General features: G+C 43.8%; 1 protein-coding gene across 2 annotated transcripts in view; it reads right to left on the bottom strand.

Annotated features, from left to right (window-relative positions):
* Positions 1-18645, bottom strand: part of LOC124048192 (serine protease HTRA1B) — a 35735-nt gene extending 17090 nt beyond the window's left edge. The window contains exons 1-3 of one of the 2 annotated variants that reach the window (XM_046368717.1): positions 17975-18645; positions 8181-8280; positions 5177-5381 (exon numbers count right to left, since the gene is read on the bottom strand). In XM_046368717.1, the coding sequence (XP_046224673.1) occupies positions 5177-5381; positions 8181-8280; positions 17975-18431 (762 nt within the window). In that variant the 5' untranslated portion in view covers positions 18432-18645. The remainder of the gene's footprint in view (positions 1-5176; positions 5382-8180; positions 8281-17974) is intronic. The other variant, XM_046368718.1, reaches the window with a different exon arrangement.

Here is an 18645-nt window from a genome sequence, read left to right as displayed (position 1 = left end):
AACCTGAAGCAACCACATATTTGGCCATGGAACACGTTCTGATTGGCCAGTGACGGACCAAGCCTCGACAAACTCACAACTTGTTTATTCATCAACCCTTCCCTTTCGCGCCAATGCCATCAAGTGCGCCGACAATGGTGTCAGGGAAAATAACAAAAATATTTCTGTCACACCCCTAAACCTATGACCCTACCGCCTGAGCTTACGCTTCGAACGCACCGACAGCATCATTGCATTTTGGCACACCAGAATTAGATTTCTTTCCAATGAAAAATCCAACGTGCACAATCGAGAGAAGAAAAAAACACACTGAAATTAATGTAATTCTGGTGTACCAAAATGCAATGATGCTGTCGGGTGTGTTCAAAGCGTTACGTTTGTTAAAATAGAGCCCTATGCACTCTACAAGCCTATAGCCTTAAACCTATTCCCTCGGATATCAGCTTTAGCCCCTGCCGATCCAAGCATTACGATTAGTGAACTTCCTCAGCCAAGTCCCAAGGGCCATAATTATACAGTGTGCAGAGCATCAGTGAAAATATTAATGCACTCCCGAAAACATGTTTGATCGTTGTCAATAAGCTATGCAATGGAGGACTGTAATTCCTGTCACAGAGGATCAGTCATTTACCACTGATTTCCAGGCTTCCTCTAAAGTTCACGGAGACCTAGACATGTTCAGGATACATCCCAAGCAATCCATATAATTATAATAACACAGTCATTTCAACATCTAGTACTTACTTTATCATCAACCGTCTAGTTGTTATTATAGTCGATGCGAGATCAAATCAAATTTTATTGGTCATATACACATGTTTAGCAGATGTTAATGCGAGTGTAGCGAAATGCTTGTGCTTCTAGTTCCGACAGTGCAGTAATATCTAACAAGTAATCTAACAATTCCCCAACAACTACAAGATACACACAAATCTAAAGGAATGAAAGAGAATATGTACATGTCGTATATGAATGAGCGATGGCCGAGCGGCATAGGCAAGGTGCAATAGATGGTATAAATGGTGTTGAATCCTGAGCTGTAGTCAATGAACAGCATTCTTACATATGTATTCCTTTTGTCCAGATGGGATTGGGCAGTGTGCAGTGTGATGGCGATTGCAGATCGTTTAGATCATTTATCTTTGCCTTCTTGGGTACAGGAACAATGGTAGCATGTGGGGACAACAGACTGGGATAGGGAGTGATTGAATATGTCCGTTAACACACCAGCCAGCTGGTCTGCGCATGCTTTGAGAACGCGGCTAGGGAAGCCATCTGGGCCAGCAGCCTTGCGGGGGTTAACAAGTTTAAATGTTTTACTCACATCAGCCAAGGGGGGGGGGAGGCGCAGTCCTTGTTAGTGGGCTGCGAGGGTGGCACTGTATTATCCACAAAGCGGGTAAAGAAGGAGTTTAGTTTGTCTGGAAGCATGACGTCGGTGTCCGTGACGTAGCTGGATTTCTTTTTGTAGTCAGTAATTTCCTGTAGACCCTGCCACATATAGGTCTCATGTCTGAGCTGTTGAATTGTGACTCCACCATGTCTCTGTACTGGCATTTCACTTGTTTGTTTACCTTACGGAGGGATTAGCTACAATGTTTATATTCAGACATTTTCCCAGACCAATTTCCATGGTTAAATGCGGTATATCGAGCTTTCAGTTTTGCGCAAATGCCGCAATCCATCCACGATTTCTGGTTAGGGTTAGGTTTAAATAGTCACAGTGGGTACAACATCTCCAATGTACTTCTTTATAAACGCACTCACAGAGTCAGAGTATAGGTTGATGTTGTTCTCTGAGGCTGACGGGAACATATTCCAGTCCGCGTGATTAAAACAATATTGAAGTGTGGCTTCCGATTGGTTGGACCAGCGTTGAATGGTTCTCATCAATGGTACATCATGTTTGGGTTTCTCCCTATAAGACGGAAGGAGCAAGATGGCGTTGTGGTCGGATTTGCTGAAAGGAGGACGGGGGAGGGCTTTGTATGCATCGCGGAAGTTAGGATAGGATAAGTAATCCCTCTCACCCCCCCCCCCCTTTAAGATTTAGATGCAGTATTGTAAAGTGACTGTTCCACTCGATGTCATAAGGTGAATGCACCAATTTGTAAGTCGCTCTGGATAAGAGCGTCTGCTAAATGACTTAAATGTAAATGTAAATGTAGTAGCAGTGGTCAAGGGTTTTGCGCATGCACACAGCGCAATCAATATGCTGGTAGAATTTAGGTAGCCTTGTTCTCAAACTTGCTTTGTTAAAATCCCCAGCTACAATAACTGCAGCCTCAGGATGTATGTTTTCCAGTTTGCATATAGTCCAGTGAAGATCCTTGATGGCCATCTTGGTGTCTGCTTGAGGGGGAATGTACACAGCTGTGACTGTAACTTACGAGAATTCTCTTGGTAGGTACTTGATTGCAAGGAATTCTATATCGGGTGAGCAAAAGGACTTCAAGTTCCTGTGTGTTGTTATGATTACACCATGAGTTGTTAATCATAAAGCATACACCCCCGCCCTTCCTTTTCCCAGAGAAGTGTTTATCTCTGTCAGCGCGATGCATGGAGAAGCCCGGTGGCTGAACCGATTTCAACAACATATCCTGAGAGTGCCATGTTTCTGTGAAACAGAGAATGTTTGTAATGGTCGTCGGTGGAAGAATGTGAGGACCAAAGCGCAGCGTGGTACTTGTTCATGTTATTTATTTAAACTGAACACGATCAAACAAAGAAACAAAAAAGCACAACCGAAACAGCTCCGTCAGGTGCAAAACACACTAAACTGAAAATCTAATCACCCACAACTCAAGGGTGAAAACAGGCTGCCTAAGTATGGTTCTCAATCAGGGACAATGCTTGACAGCTGCCTCTGATGGAGAACCATACCAGGCCAAACACAGAAATACCAAATCATAGAAAAAAAGAACATAGACTGCCCACCCAACTCACGCCCTGACCATACTAAAACAAAGACATCACAAAGGAACTAAGGTCAGAACTTGACAATGTTACTATCTCAGATGTCTCTCTGGAAGGCAAACCTTGCTCAAATTCCCTCTACCTTGTTGTCAAGAGACTGGACATTGGATAGTAGTATACTCGGGAGCGGTGTGTGATGTGAACGTTTACGGAGCCTGACTAGACGGCCGCTTCGTCTGCCCCTTCTGCGGCATCGTTGTTTTGGGTCGCCTACTGGAATTAGATCTATTGTCCTGGGCGGTGGTCCGAACAGAGGATCCACTTTGGGAAAGTCGTATTCCTGGTCGTAATGTTAGTAAGTTGACGTTGCTCTTATATCCAATAGTTCTTCCCGGTTGTATGTAATAAGACTTGAGATTTCCTGGCCTGACAATGTACGAAATAATTCATAAAAAAAAGAAATATTGCATAGTTTCCTAAGAACTCGAAGTGAGGCGACCATCTCTGTCATTTCAGCCCTGTGTTTGCACATTCTCAGAAGGAGTGGGCCTCAGCAGCCATTTGACTAAAGAAAAGACTGGGGATGAGCACAACGACCCAGATCCACATTTAGTCAATCAGTCACTGAGCGGGGAGAGAAACAGAGAAACAGAATCCTGTCCTTGTTGCCAACAGGAGACCATTTCTCTTCACTGTCTGTGAAAAGCCTGTACAGACTCATCCTTTGACGCAATGGAAACAGGAGCAGTGAGCGAGCCACCGCACATGCAGATATATGCCTCGCAGTAGTACGTCTGTGTTGCTCCCACTCCGCTTTGAGGACGGTCCTCCGCCATCACACCAACGCAATGTAATCTTTCCACCTCACGCTCCAAGACAGGGTCAGGGAGTTTGACCACTCTGTCTGGAAGGGGTCCGTCAGTCCTTGGGTTCCCTCCTAAGGGTTCTCTTTGTGTTTTTGGTGAGGTTATTACAGTGTAACTGTCGGTTTAATGACTTTCGACAATTTAGGTTTCTAACTTATAAGTACTTGAAGTCATTATGGAAGTAAAAATACACTGTCTATGCTCAGAGACAAACAATAAAACCTTTCAGACGTGGATTTATAATGTTGACACTTTCAGTTGCAAATCACATAAAAAGTGACACTCTATTGAGCAGCATCCAGGAGTCAGCCAGAGGCTTGTCTGGAAGGACTCACAGTAACGTGGCACAGGAGCCGGCCAGTGTAGGGGAGTAAGACACCCTATGCTCCAGATACACTTTTTCAAACACACACACACACACACACCCACACACACACACACACACACACACACACACACACACACACACACACACACACACACACACACACACACACACACACACACACACACACACACACACACACACACACACACACACACACACACACACACACACACACACACACACACACACACACACACACACACACACACACACACACACACACACACACACACACACACACACACACACACACACACACACACACACACACACACACTTCCTCCAGTCTTCTGGAACTAGTTCATTGGAACTAAGCCTGGGACTGGTTCACACACACAGAGGAACATTTTCCTCCTTGACACCCAAACAGCTCTAACCCTCAACTGGGTGATTACTCTTTTGGTAATAGTAGGGAGAAGCAGCCATATAAAACATAATGTTGACCCCTAGTTATTAGAACAAACTGGACCAAAGATGAAAAACTGTTCATTCAATCTAAATCATACCACAAAAAGACCCTATTTTCACAGATACACATTCTAACAATTCATCATGTTTGTTGCTGAGGTGTCTTATTTGAACGATCCGGCGTAGCTCAAATTAAACCGAGCCGGCACCAAGAATGTTTTGAAAAAGTATTTTCATGCAGGGATTTGTCGGCCATAAATTAATCCAGTCTGTGTGAGCAGATGAATGACAATCTATGAAAGACTTATGCTATTTGTCTTGACCATTCAGAGCCACTGTTAAAATCTCTCCATCACATTCCTGTTCTCTGGCACCATCTCAGAGAGAAAGCGATAGAGAGAGAAAGAGAGAGAGAGAGAGAGAGAGAGAGAGAGAGAGAGAGAGAGAGAGAGAGAGAGAGAGAGAGGGGGAGAGGGGGAGAGGGGGAGAGAGCAAGAGTGAAAGAGAGAGAGAAAAGGGAGGTTGAGGTAAACAGAAGCACCGGTGCATTCAGAGACTCCTGAAGAAGAGAGGCTTGGAGAGCGGTAACAGGCCTTACCGGGACGTCGATCTTGATGAGGGCGATGTCGGCCTTCTCGTCCACGTCTTTGATCTTGGCGTCGAAGGTAGCGCCACTCTTCAGCTCCACCTTCACCCGGTGCTTATTGGCCACCACGTGGGCGTTGGTCACGATCAGGCCGTCCTCTGATACCACGAAGCCAGAACCACTGGCCACCGCCACCTCCCGCTTAGAGAATACCATCCTGGGAAGAGGACAGAGACAGGAGACAGAGGACAGAGACAGGAGACAGAGGGTAAAGCAGGGAGACAGAAGGTGAGACAGAGAGACAGGGTGACAAAGGTGCGAGACAGAGAGAGCTCTGTGATGTCCTGTAGTAGAAGAATTTCAGAAAATCGGCAAAAGTACATGTTCTGCAATATCTGTAAATCCACATGTCCATGAGCAGAAGACCACATAGTACTACAAAACATACTGTATACCATTTAGCCCAAAGCCCCTCTTAAAGATCCCTTGAACAAATTTCCTGATGATGTGTTTATCAACAGGAGGGCAGGAGAATGTTTGTGTTCTCATAGCAACAGCAGGATCAACTTTGTAAACAATTTATACAAGGTCCTGAGTCAGGCAGACAAGTATGTACACAGCTGTGACAGGCAGGAGATCTGGTGGTTGATCTACAGTGTTTAATATAGGTCTATACTTGTCTAACACTCCATCCACTCCTATATACCTTAGAGTGAAATTGGTCACTTTCTTATCATAACTTTTACTGGGAAAAACCTCATGCGATACAGTACCTGTTCTACTGTGGTCAGTGTGTGTGTGTGTGTGTGTGTGTGTGTGTGTGTGTGTGTGTGTGTGTGTGTGTGTGTGTGTGTGTGTGTGTGTGTGTGTGTGTGTGTGTGTGTGTGTGTGTGTGTGTGTGCTTGGTCTGTCAGACCTGGCCATCCCACATACAAAAATACAGTTTACTATAGAATACTACAGTACTTACTATAGAATTCTGTAGTAAACTGTAGTATACTGTAGAATAATTACTACACACTGTTGTATCCTTCGATCATGTGTAGTACGTAAAATAGCATTTGGTAGTATACTGTAGAGTACTATAGTAAATACTACAGTAGTATCCACAATAAAATACACAGTGAATACTACAGAAATGTCAACAAAAACACTACAGTCCACAAAAAACACAACCCTAATTTGTGCCATAAGTGAGAAACCTACATCCCAAGTATACAGCATATATTGTGTTCCCTACAGGTTATAGAAAAGAGCAGAAGCTCTGACCTCTCCGTTCAGAACCCAGTCCTACCTACAGGTTATAGAAAAGAGCAGAAGCTCTGACCTCTCCGTTCAGAACCCAGTCCTACCTACAGGTTATAAAAGAAAAGAGCAGAACCCAGCTCTGACCTCTCCGTTCAGAACCCAGTCCTACCTACAGGTTATAGAAAAGAGCAGAAGCTCTGACCTCTCCGTTCAGAACCCAGTCCTACCTACAGGTTATAGAAAAGAGCAGAAGCTCTGACCTCTCCGTTCAGAACCCAGTCCTACCTACAGGTTATAGAAAAGAGCAGAAGCTCTGACCTCTCCGTTCAGAACCCAGTCCTACCTACAGGTTATAGAAAAGAGCAGAAGCTCTGACCTCTCCGTTCAGAACCTAGTCCTACCTACAGGTTATAGAAAAGAGCAGAAGCTCTGACCTCTCCGTTCAGAACCCAGTCCTACCTACAGGTTATAGAAAAGAGCAGAAGCTCTGACCTCTCCGTTCAGAACCCAGTCCTACCTACAGGTTATAGAAAAGAGCAGAAGCTCTGACCTCTCCGTTCAGAACCCAGTCCTACCTCCAGGTTATAGAAAAGAGCAGAAGCTCTGACCTCTCCGTTCAGAACCCAGTCCTACCTACAGGTTATAGAAAAGAGCAGAAGCTCTGACCTCTCCGTTCAGAACCCAGTCCTACCTACAGGTTATGGAAAAGAGCAGAAGCTCTGACCTCTCTGTTCAGAACCCAGTCCTACCTACAGGTTATAGAAAAGAGCAGAAGCTCTGACCTCTCCGTTCAGAACCCAGTCCTACCTACAGGTTATAGAAAAGAGCAGAAGCTCTGACCTCTCCGTTCAGAACCCAGTCCTACCTACAGGTTATAGAAAAGAGCAGAAGCTCTGACCTCTCCGTTCAGAACCCAGTCCTACATACAGGTTATAGAAAAGAGCAGAAGCTCTGACCTCTCCGTTCAGAACCCAGTCCTACCTACAGGTTATAGAAAAGAGCAGAAGCTCTGACCTCTCCGTTCAGAACCCAGTCCTACCTACAGGTTATAGAAAAGAGCAGAAGCTCTGACCTCTCCGTTCAGAACCCAGTCCTACCTACAGGTTATAGAAAAGAGCAGAAGCTCTGACCTCTCCGTTCAGAACCCAGTCCTACCTACAGGTTATAGAAAAGAGCAGAAGCTCTGACCTCTCCGTTCAGAACCCAGTCCTACCTACAGGTTATAGAAAAGAGCAGAAGCTCTGACCTCTCCGTTCAGAACCCAGTCCTACCTACAGGTTATAGAAAAGAGCAGAAGCTCTGACCTCTCCGTTCAGAACCCAGTCCTACCTACAGGTTATGGAACATTAGCTCTTTTAGTACCTCTCCAGTAGGAGAAAGACCACACTTCTATGTCAAAGATAATAAAACAAAACCACTTTAGTAAACAGTACAGTAATGTCCCCAAAAAGACTACAGTAAACACTACAGTAAATAACTGTCTGCAAAAACACTACAGTAAATACCACAGTATATACTTCTCTTTTGTACTACAGTATGTATACTATAGTAAACTGGAAATACTACAGTATACTACAGTAAATATTACAGTATACACTATAGTATTTTTTCATGTTCGATGTTTCTGTGTGTGTGTGTGTGTGTGTGTGTGTGTGTGTGTGTGTGTGTGTGTGTGTGTGTGTGTGTGTGTGTGTGTGTGTGTGTGTGTGTGTGTGTGTGTGTGTGTGTGTGTGTGTGTGAATGTGATGCAGAGAAGAGAGGTTCTTACTTGCGGTAGAGTTCAATATGAACCACAGCAGGAGCAATCTTCTCAACCACGTCAGCAATAAAGTTGTATCTGTGACGCAGACTGTCTGGATTCTCCTGGCCTGGAAAACATCAAACACATACAGGATTATATATTTGCCACAAGCCCAAAAATATTTCCAAATACTTCAACAGGGCTATACATTTGGGTGAGGTTTTTTTCTCACCTGAGTAGCCTTGTTTCACTACCAAAAATACAATTAAACCATCTAGTGTTCAGCGAAATAACAACACAATGTCAAATACAAGGTAGCCTAGTCAAATAATTAACATCCAATCATATTAACCATTACTCTCTCGCGAGAATTCCACTAAGGCTCTGTATGTAGCCAAACGTAGCTGCTGCTCATGTTGGTATCTGTAATGATGGTGCAAAAGCCATGACAGGGAGACAAAGTGGAGTGGTAAGGCGCGTGCAAGCAATTGCTCCCGACGCCATTGCTCCCGACGCCATTTGGGTACACTGCAGCATCCAAGAAGAGGCTCTTGCTGCCAAGGGAATGCCTGGCAACTTGAAAGACGTTTTGGACACTACAGTGAAAATGGTTAACTTTGTTAAAACACTTCTTATGGCTGCAATCTCATTAACGGGATGATATGACAACAGCCAGTGAAAGTGCAGGGTGCCAAATTCAAAACATCAAAAATCTCCAAATTAAAAGTCCTCAAACATACATGTATCTTATACCGTTTTAAAGGTAGTCTTGTTGTTAATCCCACCACAGTGTCCGATTTCAAATAGGCTTTACGGCAAAAGCACCACAAACGATTATGTTAGGTGACCACCAAACCACAATGAAAACAGCCATTTTCCCAGCCTCCTTAATGCAACCGCTGTGTCCGATTTCATTTTTTTAACGGAATAAGCAAGTCATGCAATAATCTGAGACGGCGCTCAGAAGAAATAGTCACAATAGCCACCATGTTGGCGTCAACATAAACAAGACATTATATGATAAATATTCCCTTACCTTTAATGATCTTCATCAGAAAGCACTCCAGGAATCCCAGGTCCACAATACATTTTTGTTTTGTTCGATAATGTCCGATATTTATGTCCAAATACCTCTGTTTGTTAGCGCGTTTGGTATACATATCCAAAAGCTCATTCTGGTCAGCGTTACGTCGGACAAAAACGTAAAAAGTTATATTACAGGTCGAAGAAACATTTCAAACTAAGTACAGAATCAATCATTAGGATGTTTTTAACATGTAGCTTCAATAAAGTCCCAACCGGGGTATTCCTTTGTGTCTTGATGAGCAATGGAACGCAAGTGGGAATGCACGTGATCAGAAAATGGCTGACTGCCAGTCACCTGATAGATTCTGCTTCAGTCCCACAAGATTCTGCTTCAGTCCCACAACACAGTAAAAGTGTCATTCAAATTTCTATAGATGGTCGACATTTAGTGGAATCCCTAGGAAGTGCAACATCATTAATATCTCAAGGGGATTTCATTGGGAACTGTGGTGAATACATACCAAGCTCAGATTTCTCACTTTCTGTTTTGATTTCCCCTGTTATACTCACAGACATCATTCAAACCGTTTTAGAAACTTTAGAGTGTTTTCTATCCAATACTAATAATAATATGCATATATTAGCAACTGAGACTAAGGAGCTGGCCGTTTACTCTGGGCAATTTATTAATCCAAGCTACTCAATACTGCCCCCCAGCCATAAGAAGTTAAAGAAAGGCCCCTGAACTCTTGTGTATTTTCTGCACTATGCAATGATATGGGCAGCGAGCATGTAACGCCTTTACAACAGCACCGGTTTTCAAGGGGCAAAGTATTGACATGTTTTTTTAAATTGAGAGACGAGCTTGAAGTTTTCTTTACTGACCATAATTTTCACTTGTCTGACCACTTGCATGATGACGAGTTTCTCACACAACTGGCCTATCTGGGTGATGTTTTTTTCTTGCCTGAATGATGATCTGAATCTAGGATTACAGGGAGTCTCTGCAACTATATCCAATGTGCGGGACAAAATTGAGGCTATGATTAAGAAGTTGAAGCTCTTCTCTGTCTGCATTAACAAGGACAACACCCAGGTCTTTCCATAATTGTATGATTTTTTTGTGTGGAAATTAACTCAAGCTTACGGACAATGTCAAATGTGATATAGAGAAGCACCTGAGTGAGTTGGGTGCACAATTATGCAGGTACTTTCCTGAAATGCATGACACAAACAACTGGATTCGTGATCCCTTTCATGCCCTGCCTCCAGTCCACTTACCAATATCTGAACAAGAGAGCCTCATCCAAAAAGTGGTTCTGTGAAAATTGAATTGAATCAGAAGCCACTGCCAGATTTCTGGATTGGGCTGCACTTAGAGTATCCTGCCTTGGCAAATCACGCTGTTAAGACACTGATGCCCTTTGCAACCACATACCTATGTGAGAGTGGATTCTCGGCCCTCGGTAGCATGAAAATTAAATACAGGCACACACTGTGTGTGGAAAATTATTTAAGACTGAGACTCTCTCCAACACAACCCAACATTGCAGGGTTATGTGCATCCTTTCAAGCACACCCTTCTCATTAACCTGTGGTGAGTTATTCACCGTTTTCAATGAACAAATAAGGTTTTATATGTAAGATGGTTAAATAAAGACCAAAATGTTTGATTGTTGTTCTATTATTATTTGTGCCCTGGTCCAATAAGAGCTCTTTGTCACTTCCCACAAGCCGGGTTGTGACAAAAACTCACACTCATTCTTATGTTTAATAAATGCATAATATAGTGTGTGTGTGGCAGGTTTACAATGCAAAAAACAACATTTGAGAGTGCGCTGACCCTGGTGCTAGAGGGGGTACGCAGCTGGAGGTTGAATGTTTGAAGCGGTACGGGACTATAAAAAGTTTGGGAACCACTGCTCTACACTATACTCTTATAAAGGAACTTTAAAGAGCGCAGGGGACCTCCTAGCATCACTATACTGTATAAACATACGCATATTCTCTATTGATAACATCCAGATCGGTAGTGCGAGGGACAGAACTCAGCTGAATCTAAAAAAGGGAAATTGGAACATCTGCTTTGAGGCTCCGTATTGTACTGCATGGTCAGTCCAGCTGAAGATCTTCTAATCTCCTCACTGAGCTTATAAAACTCAGGAAGTTACAAAAATCTGAAGTTTTATAACCATAACACTTGATTTTTACCTTGCGCAACCTTTGGTTACGGAACAGCTGCAGTGCGTGCAAAACATGTGCAATTACTCCTTCACCTCCCCCCTTTGGGTCTGTGTCAGTCCAGTCAAATAATACCCCTAGGCCTATCCTCCATCTCCCCCTCTAATAAATAGCATCTTTCCAACCCACCTCCCAAACTGACAAAATAGTTCATATAGGTTGTGTGGTTTGGTCTCACACAACCTATGATAGGCAAAACAATAACTGGTGTCTCCCCCTTTTATCTTACATTCCAACAATAATGCACTGCAGAAGGCTGCTGAACTGGGCTAAGCACTCCCAATCACCCCAACCACAACATCATGGACATTCACAATGAGACCTGTGGAGTCTCCTCAGAGGCGGAAGGGGAGGACTATCCTCCCCAGTCAATTTCATACAAATAAAAATGGTAAAACATTTAAAAAGTTATCTTTTTTAGATAAAACTATACTAAATATATTCATGTCACCAAATAATTTATTAAGACACACTATTTTGTAAAGAAGGTCTACAGTAGCCGAATACAGCACTGTAGGGTAGCACCATGGTGTACCCGGAGGTCAGCTAGCTTCCTTCCTCCTCTGGGTACATTGACTTCAATACAAAACCTAGGAGGCTCATGGTTCTCACCCCCTTCCATAGACTTACACTTTACATGTTGCATTAATATTTTTGTTCGGTATAGATTTGCATATTAGATTCTGGCAACATCAATCCAACAGGTCATGACAGCCTAGTCTGTGTTTATTTCATTAATATTATCTAAGGACTGTGGTATGTGCTTGAGCCATAACAGTCTATATGTCTCCAGATCCAGCCTCCACCATCATGACTAGTCAACTTCTCTGTAGTAATTCTTGTCATCATGTTGCCGAAAAGAGTAAGAGAGAGGAGAGAGTTCTCTCGACTTGACCTGCACACAGAGACATGCACTCAGGCACGCCATGTGAAATGGCTTTCAATCAAATCACATACAAATACTTCAGCTTTGATAAAAGGTCAAAAGATCAGTTGTAAAATTGAGGACACTCTATCTTATCTTAATCACTATCAGTCACACCAGCTATTTTGTGCACTGAAAGCCTATAGCATGATCGAACAGATACAGGCACACACAGATGCACACACAAACAAACACACACCCCAATTGAAATGGTATCACGTGGAGCGAGAAAATAATAGCCCTCTAACCTTACAGATGTGCGTTTCTCTGCCAAGTGGAACTCCTGATTATGGGGCATGCCACGGCCTGTCTGTCTATTCTTACGCACTGATGGTTTCCTGATGAATCCATCAGCTATTTGACAAGGGGTGCTTGGCTTGACTGGCTGTCAGGCTGCTTTGGCCTCTCTCACAATCTGAAGTGAGTACATAAAGAGAGAGACACAGAGGCTGGCAGGAAGTGTTATGTCTTAATACTGTAAACATGGTCAAAGACAACTGTGTGGAATAGATCTTCCTCGATAGGTTCTTCTTTATTTGACTACAGCAGCAGTTTTGCATGATTGAGGGGTTTCTTGCAGAGTCTGTGAGTCCACATCCCAGTGCCATCCATTTAGTCACCAAAGCCCCATACACTACCCACCATTGTGACCTGTATTGTGACCTGTACTCTCTCGTTGGTTGGCCCTCGCTTCATACTCGTCGCCAAACCCACTGGCTACAGGTTATCTACAAGTCTCTGCTAGGTAAAGTCCCGCCTTATCTCAGCTCACTGGTCACCATAGCAGCACCCACTCGTAGCACGCGTTCCAGCAGGTATATCTCACTAGTCACCCCCAGCCAATTCCTCCTTTGGTCGTCTTTCCTTCCAGTTCTCTGCTGCCAATGACTGGAACAAACTGCAAACATCTCTGAAGCTAGAGACTCATATCTCCCTCACTAGCTTTAACCACCAGCTGTCAGAGCAGCTTACAGATCACTGCACCTGTACATAGCCCATCTGTAAACAGCCCATCTATCTATCTACCTACCTCATCCCCATGCACCCCAGTATCTCTACTTGCACATTCATCTTCTGCACATCTACCATTCCAGTGTTTAATTGATATGTTGTAATTACTTCACTACCATGGCCTATGTATTGCCTTAACTCCCTTATCTTGCCTCATTTGCACTCACTGTATATAGACTTTTTGTTTTCTTTTGTTCTACTGTATTATTGATTATTTTTTGTTTATTCAATGTGTACCTCTGTGTTGTTGTATGTGTCGAATTGCTATGCTTTATCTTGGCCAGGTCGCAATTGCAAATGAGAACTTGTTCTCAACTAGCCTACCTGGTTAAATAAAGGTGAAATAAAAATAAAAATAAAAAATAAAAATAAAAAATAAAAAAAAAAAAATAAAAAAAACATTTTAAATACTTGAGGATTTAGACCAGGCTAACACGTTTCAGAATAGATCACAACCTCTGGTGAGCTGGTCTTAGCAACAATGTCTGTCAAACACCCAGCCCTCCCCACTCATGTGACAAGAGTGTCCATGTTTGCCCATGGTATTTTAATCAAGCATCCACTGTTATTCCCATGGTTCTGTGGACATCAGTTGCTTAGGAGTTCTTCCATGCTTCCCCCACTCTCGCTATTGAAGGCACTGGGTGGTGATGGGTTGCAGGCTGGAGCCTCTGACTACCACACACACGCACCCACACCCACCCCCCTCCACACACACACGCACGCACGCACGCACGCACACACACACACACACACACACACACACACACACACACACACACACACACACACACACACACACACACACACACACACACACACACACACACACACACACATAGACTCTGTCTCATCCAATATTGTGTTGGATGTCTTGACGTTGCCAAAGCTCAACCCCAGACTTCAAGTGAGTTTATGCGAGTGTGTTTGTGCATCTTGGCTGCCGTGCTCACCACTAAACTCATGTTTAACCTGTTGTGAGCTCCTTACATTTTAAAGGGTATGGAAAAATACAAGCTTCGAAGCAATGTTTGCATGTGTCTGAGCGATGGTCAAATCCAATCATGTAAACAACAGGTGTAGACTAACAGTGAAATGCTGACTTACAGGCATTTCAACAATACAGAGAGAAGATCTTTAAAATAATAGAAAGATCATAACACAAGGAGTGAGTAATGATAACTCGGCTATATACACAAGGATACCAGTACCGAGTCTATGTGCAGGGGCACGAGGTGATTGAGGTAGATAACTACATACAGGTATGAATAAAGTGACTAGGCAACAAGATAGATAATAAGCAGTAGCAGCAGATTATGCGATGTGTCAGAATAGTTAGTGCAAAGGGAGGAGCCAATGCAGATAGTCCGGGAAGCCATTTGGTTAATTGTTCAGCAGTCTTATGGCTTGGGGGTAGAAGCTGTTAGGGAGCCTTTTGGACCTAGACGGTGCTCTGGTATAGAGGTCCTGGATGGCAGGAAGCTTGGCCCCAATGATGTACTGGGCCGTATGGACTACCCTCCATACCACCTTGTGGTTGGATGCCAATCAGTTGCCATACCAGGCGGTGATGCAGCCAGTCAAGATGCACTCAATTGTGCAGCAGTTGAGGATCTGAGGGACAACGCCAAATCTTTTCAGCCTCCTGAGGGGAAAGAGGCGTTGGTGTGTGTTGACCATGTTAATTCCTTAGTGACACCGAGGAACACCGAGCCCTGTTGATATGGATGGGGGCATGCTCTGCCCTCCATTTCCTGTACTCCACGATCAGTTGCTTTGTCTTGCTAACATTGAGGGAGAAGTTGTTGTCCTGGTAGCACACCGCCCAGTCTCAGGCCTTCTCCCTGTACGCTGTCTTATCGTAGTCGGTGATCAGGCCTACCACCATCGTGTCATCAGCAAATGGTGTTGGAGTCGTGCGCGGCCGCACAAACGTGGGTGAACAGGGAGTACAGGATGGGACTAAGCACACACTCCTGAGGGGCCCCCGTGTTGTGGGTCAGTGTGGCGGATGTTTTCTTGTCTACCCTCACCACCTGGTGGCGACCCGTCAGGAAGTCCAGGATCCAATTGCAGAGGAAGTTGTGTTCAGTCCCAGGGTCCTGAGCTTAGTGGTGGGCACTATGGTGTTGAGCACTGAGCTGTAGTCAATGAACAGTATTCTCAAGTAGGTGTTCCTCTTGTCCAGGTTGGAGAGGACAGTGTGGAGTGCAATAGAGATTGCGTCATCTGTGAATCTGTTGGGGCGGTATGTGAATTGGAGTGGGTCCAGGGTGTCTGGGATGATGGCGTTGATGTGAGCCATGACCAGCCTTTCAAAGCATTTCATGGCTACAGATGCAAGGGCTACGAGGTTACTGTGGCGTTCTTGGGCACAGGGAATATGGTGGTCTGCTTGAAACATGTAGGTGTTACAGACTAGGTCAGGGAGAGGTTGATAATGTCAGTGAAGACACTTTCCCGCTTATCAGCGCATGCTCTGAGTACACATCCTGGTAATCCACCTGGCCCTGTGGCCTTGCGAATGTTAACCTGTTCAAAGGTCTTATGTTAACCTGTTTAAAGGTCTTACTCACATCGGCTACAGAGAGCGAGATCACACAGTCGTCTGGAAGAGCTTGTGCTCTGTCACAGTCTGTCACTGTCAGCTGTGGAGCAGTTTGTCACAGCACTCTCCATCATGTCACTCATACAGAGAGCTGAGCATCATCAAGAGCAAATAAATACACAGGCATTAACATAGTATTAACTAACTTAGCTACCAATTAACTAAACATGTCTCAAATTTGATTTGAACCTCTCCAGCAACAAAACATCTTATTGTTGGAGATTTCATTCACAGAGTTGAGTTGATTTTATATCCATGCCTGTCAATCACACATATACAGTATATATGGAACAAGTCACCTCATGAAGAAACGGGCTACAAAACATGGCTCAATGACTGTCGAATTTGACCTAGATCTTGATCTGTTTCGAAGTTCTACAATCGACTGACTGCACGAGGTCCAGATGCCATGATATCATAGGTGGGAGCAGCTCATGTAATGGCTTTATGACAGACTTCTACCATATCTTTGGCTTGGCTGAGCGATCCTGTCCTCAGTTATTGAGTGAAACAGCTCTTTTTTGTGGTATCAAGGTAAGCCAGTCCTCTGACCTGAAGGTGCTAAACAGAGTCCCAAAATCTGGAAAGGAGTTTTGTGTTCAAAAGTTGGGAGAGGGAGGAGAAGAATGAGGGAGTGATGAGTGGGTAGCAGGAGTTGGATACTCGCTAGGGTTCTACCTGGAACCAAAAGGGGCTGTTCAATGGGTTCTCCTATAGGAACCGTCGATGGAACCCTTTTTGGTTCTAGATAGCACCTTATTTCCAAGAGTTTACTGTAGCAGAAAGCTGGCTGGCACAGAATGATCCAGGTGTGAATGGTGAGTTCATAGCTGTGTGTGTGTGTGTGTGTGTGTGTGTGTGTGTGTGTGTGTGTGTGTGTGTGTGTGTGTGTGTGTGTGTGTGTGTGTGTGTGTGTGTGTGTGTGTGTGTGTGTGTGTGTGTGTGTGTGTGTGTGTTTGTGTTTTTTCAATGTGTATCTTGAGGCCAAGCATCACAACTATACACATCCCAGAAGCAGAAAGACAGTATTTATTTACACTGCATACACCAAGTTCCCAAGAAATCCTTGTTAGATTTCAACAGATTTTCACCCTGGGTCAATAGTTAGTTAAGACAGAAAGTTACTTCACGCAAAAACTAAAGTATGGCAGTTGGTTGGGGTGGATGGGTAGGCGTGTAACGTAAATGTGTTGCATCCCAAGGGTTCCGTGTTCAAATCTCGTCAGGACAATTTGAGCTACTTTGCAACTACTTACTACTTTGCAACTAGCATGTTGGCTAACCCTTAACCTAATTGCTAACCTCAACCCCTAACCTAGTCAACGTTAACCAATAGATAGATGACGTTAGCTACAACAAATGAGAATTAGCAACATATCATACATGTTGCAAATGTGTATTATATTGTAAGAATTGCAATTCGTAACATATCCACATATTAATACATACTATACGAAATGTAACATATCATACTATTTGGAGTTACTACGTCCAGGTCGGCATGTGAAGCCCTACCGGTTAATTAGTCTAAATAACATGGACAGGGAAGAAAACCTAAACAGCCACGAAGGCACACCATTGAAATGTCAATCAAATTGCAAGTAAAATGTGTTATTAACCAACAAATTAAGATATTTGTTAGATATGGTATCTCCTTGTGACAAACATGTACGACACAAAATCTCTATCTGGTTTAACCGTAGGCTACTGGTAAATGTGTCGGGTGTGATTGTTATACGTCTTGGCACATACTGGCGCTACCACTGTGCTAGGCTCCAGTTAAGACAGATCCAGTTGAACTCGGTAACATGTTATTTCGGGAGATGGGATGTTTTAATGAGCAAGGAATTATGACATTTCAACGCAGACCAATTCAATGGATAATATTATTTATATTTGGTCTGTCTTGGACCTTTTATGCATTATGGTTTTACGCATAATATTGCACTTGCTGTGGCTTTTTATCAAGACAACCAGTAATTTGTTATACATTATGTTGAATTCCAATACCTTTGCCACAGGTTCCTCTCTGTATGAAGATGACCGGTGGCTGCTGCAGCTTCAGAGCCCGATTACTCACTCTCTTCAGTTCGCAGATGTTTTGGTAGGACACCCCGTCGCTGCCGCACACCGGGTCCGAACCTTTGCAGACGCACACACCGCTTTTGCCCCGACGCCTCACTGTGGCGGACACCCCAATTCCGTCCGTTATCGAGCATTCCATGCCCTCTCCGCACTCCGGGTCCCCTAATCTCCCTGTGCCGCCGCATGCCTCACCCTCTTCGGACGCACAGACTGGACAACAATCGCATTGGTCAAGTATGTCGCCGGCCATGCAGTCCGCAGGGATCGGGGGACATAGAGATTTGTCACATTTATCTGGACAGCCGATGACATATCGCTTGGTTCTTGCCTCGCAAACTAAAGGAGCAAGGAGAAAAGTTGCGCAGATGACCGACCAAAACATTGTTAAATATTAAATTGAAAAAAAGCAATGTTGTCAAAAAACGAATTTTCAAACGTTTCTACAAAAATGTTTTATCTGCATAAATAATAAACGATGCATAAATGTGAAAATAAATGTCAGTCGCTTTTCACTAAACTGTGCTTCGTTAGTCTACTGCTGTCAGACAACAAAGCTGCTGTAACTCCCTCTGTGATGTTGCAGAGTTTATAAAGGC

This window comes from Oncorhynchus gorbuscha, linkage group LG11, assembly GCF_021184085.1.
Source record: "Oncorhynchus gorbuscha isolate QuinsamMale2020 ecotype Even-year linkage group LG11, OgorEven_v1.0, whole genome shotgun sequence".
NCBI lineage: Eukaryota > Metazoa > Chordata > Actinopteri > Salmoniformes > Salmonidae > Oncorhynchus > Oncorhynchus gorbuscha.
The sequence above is the reverse complement of the archived record's forward strand: the minus strand, read 5'-3'. Positions and strand labels throughout refer to the sequence as shown.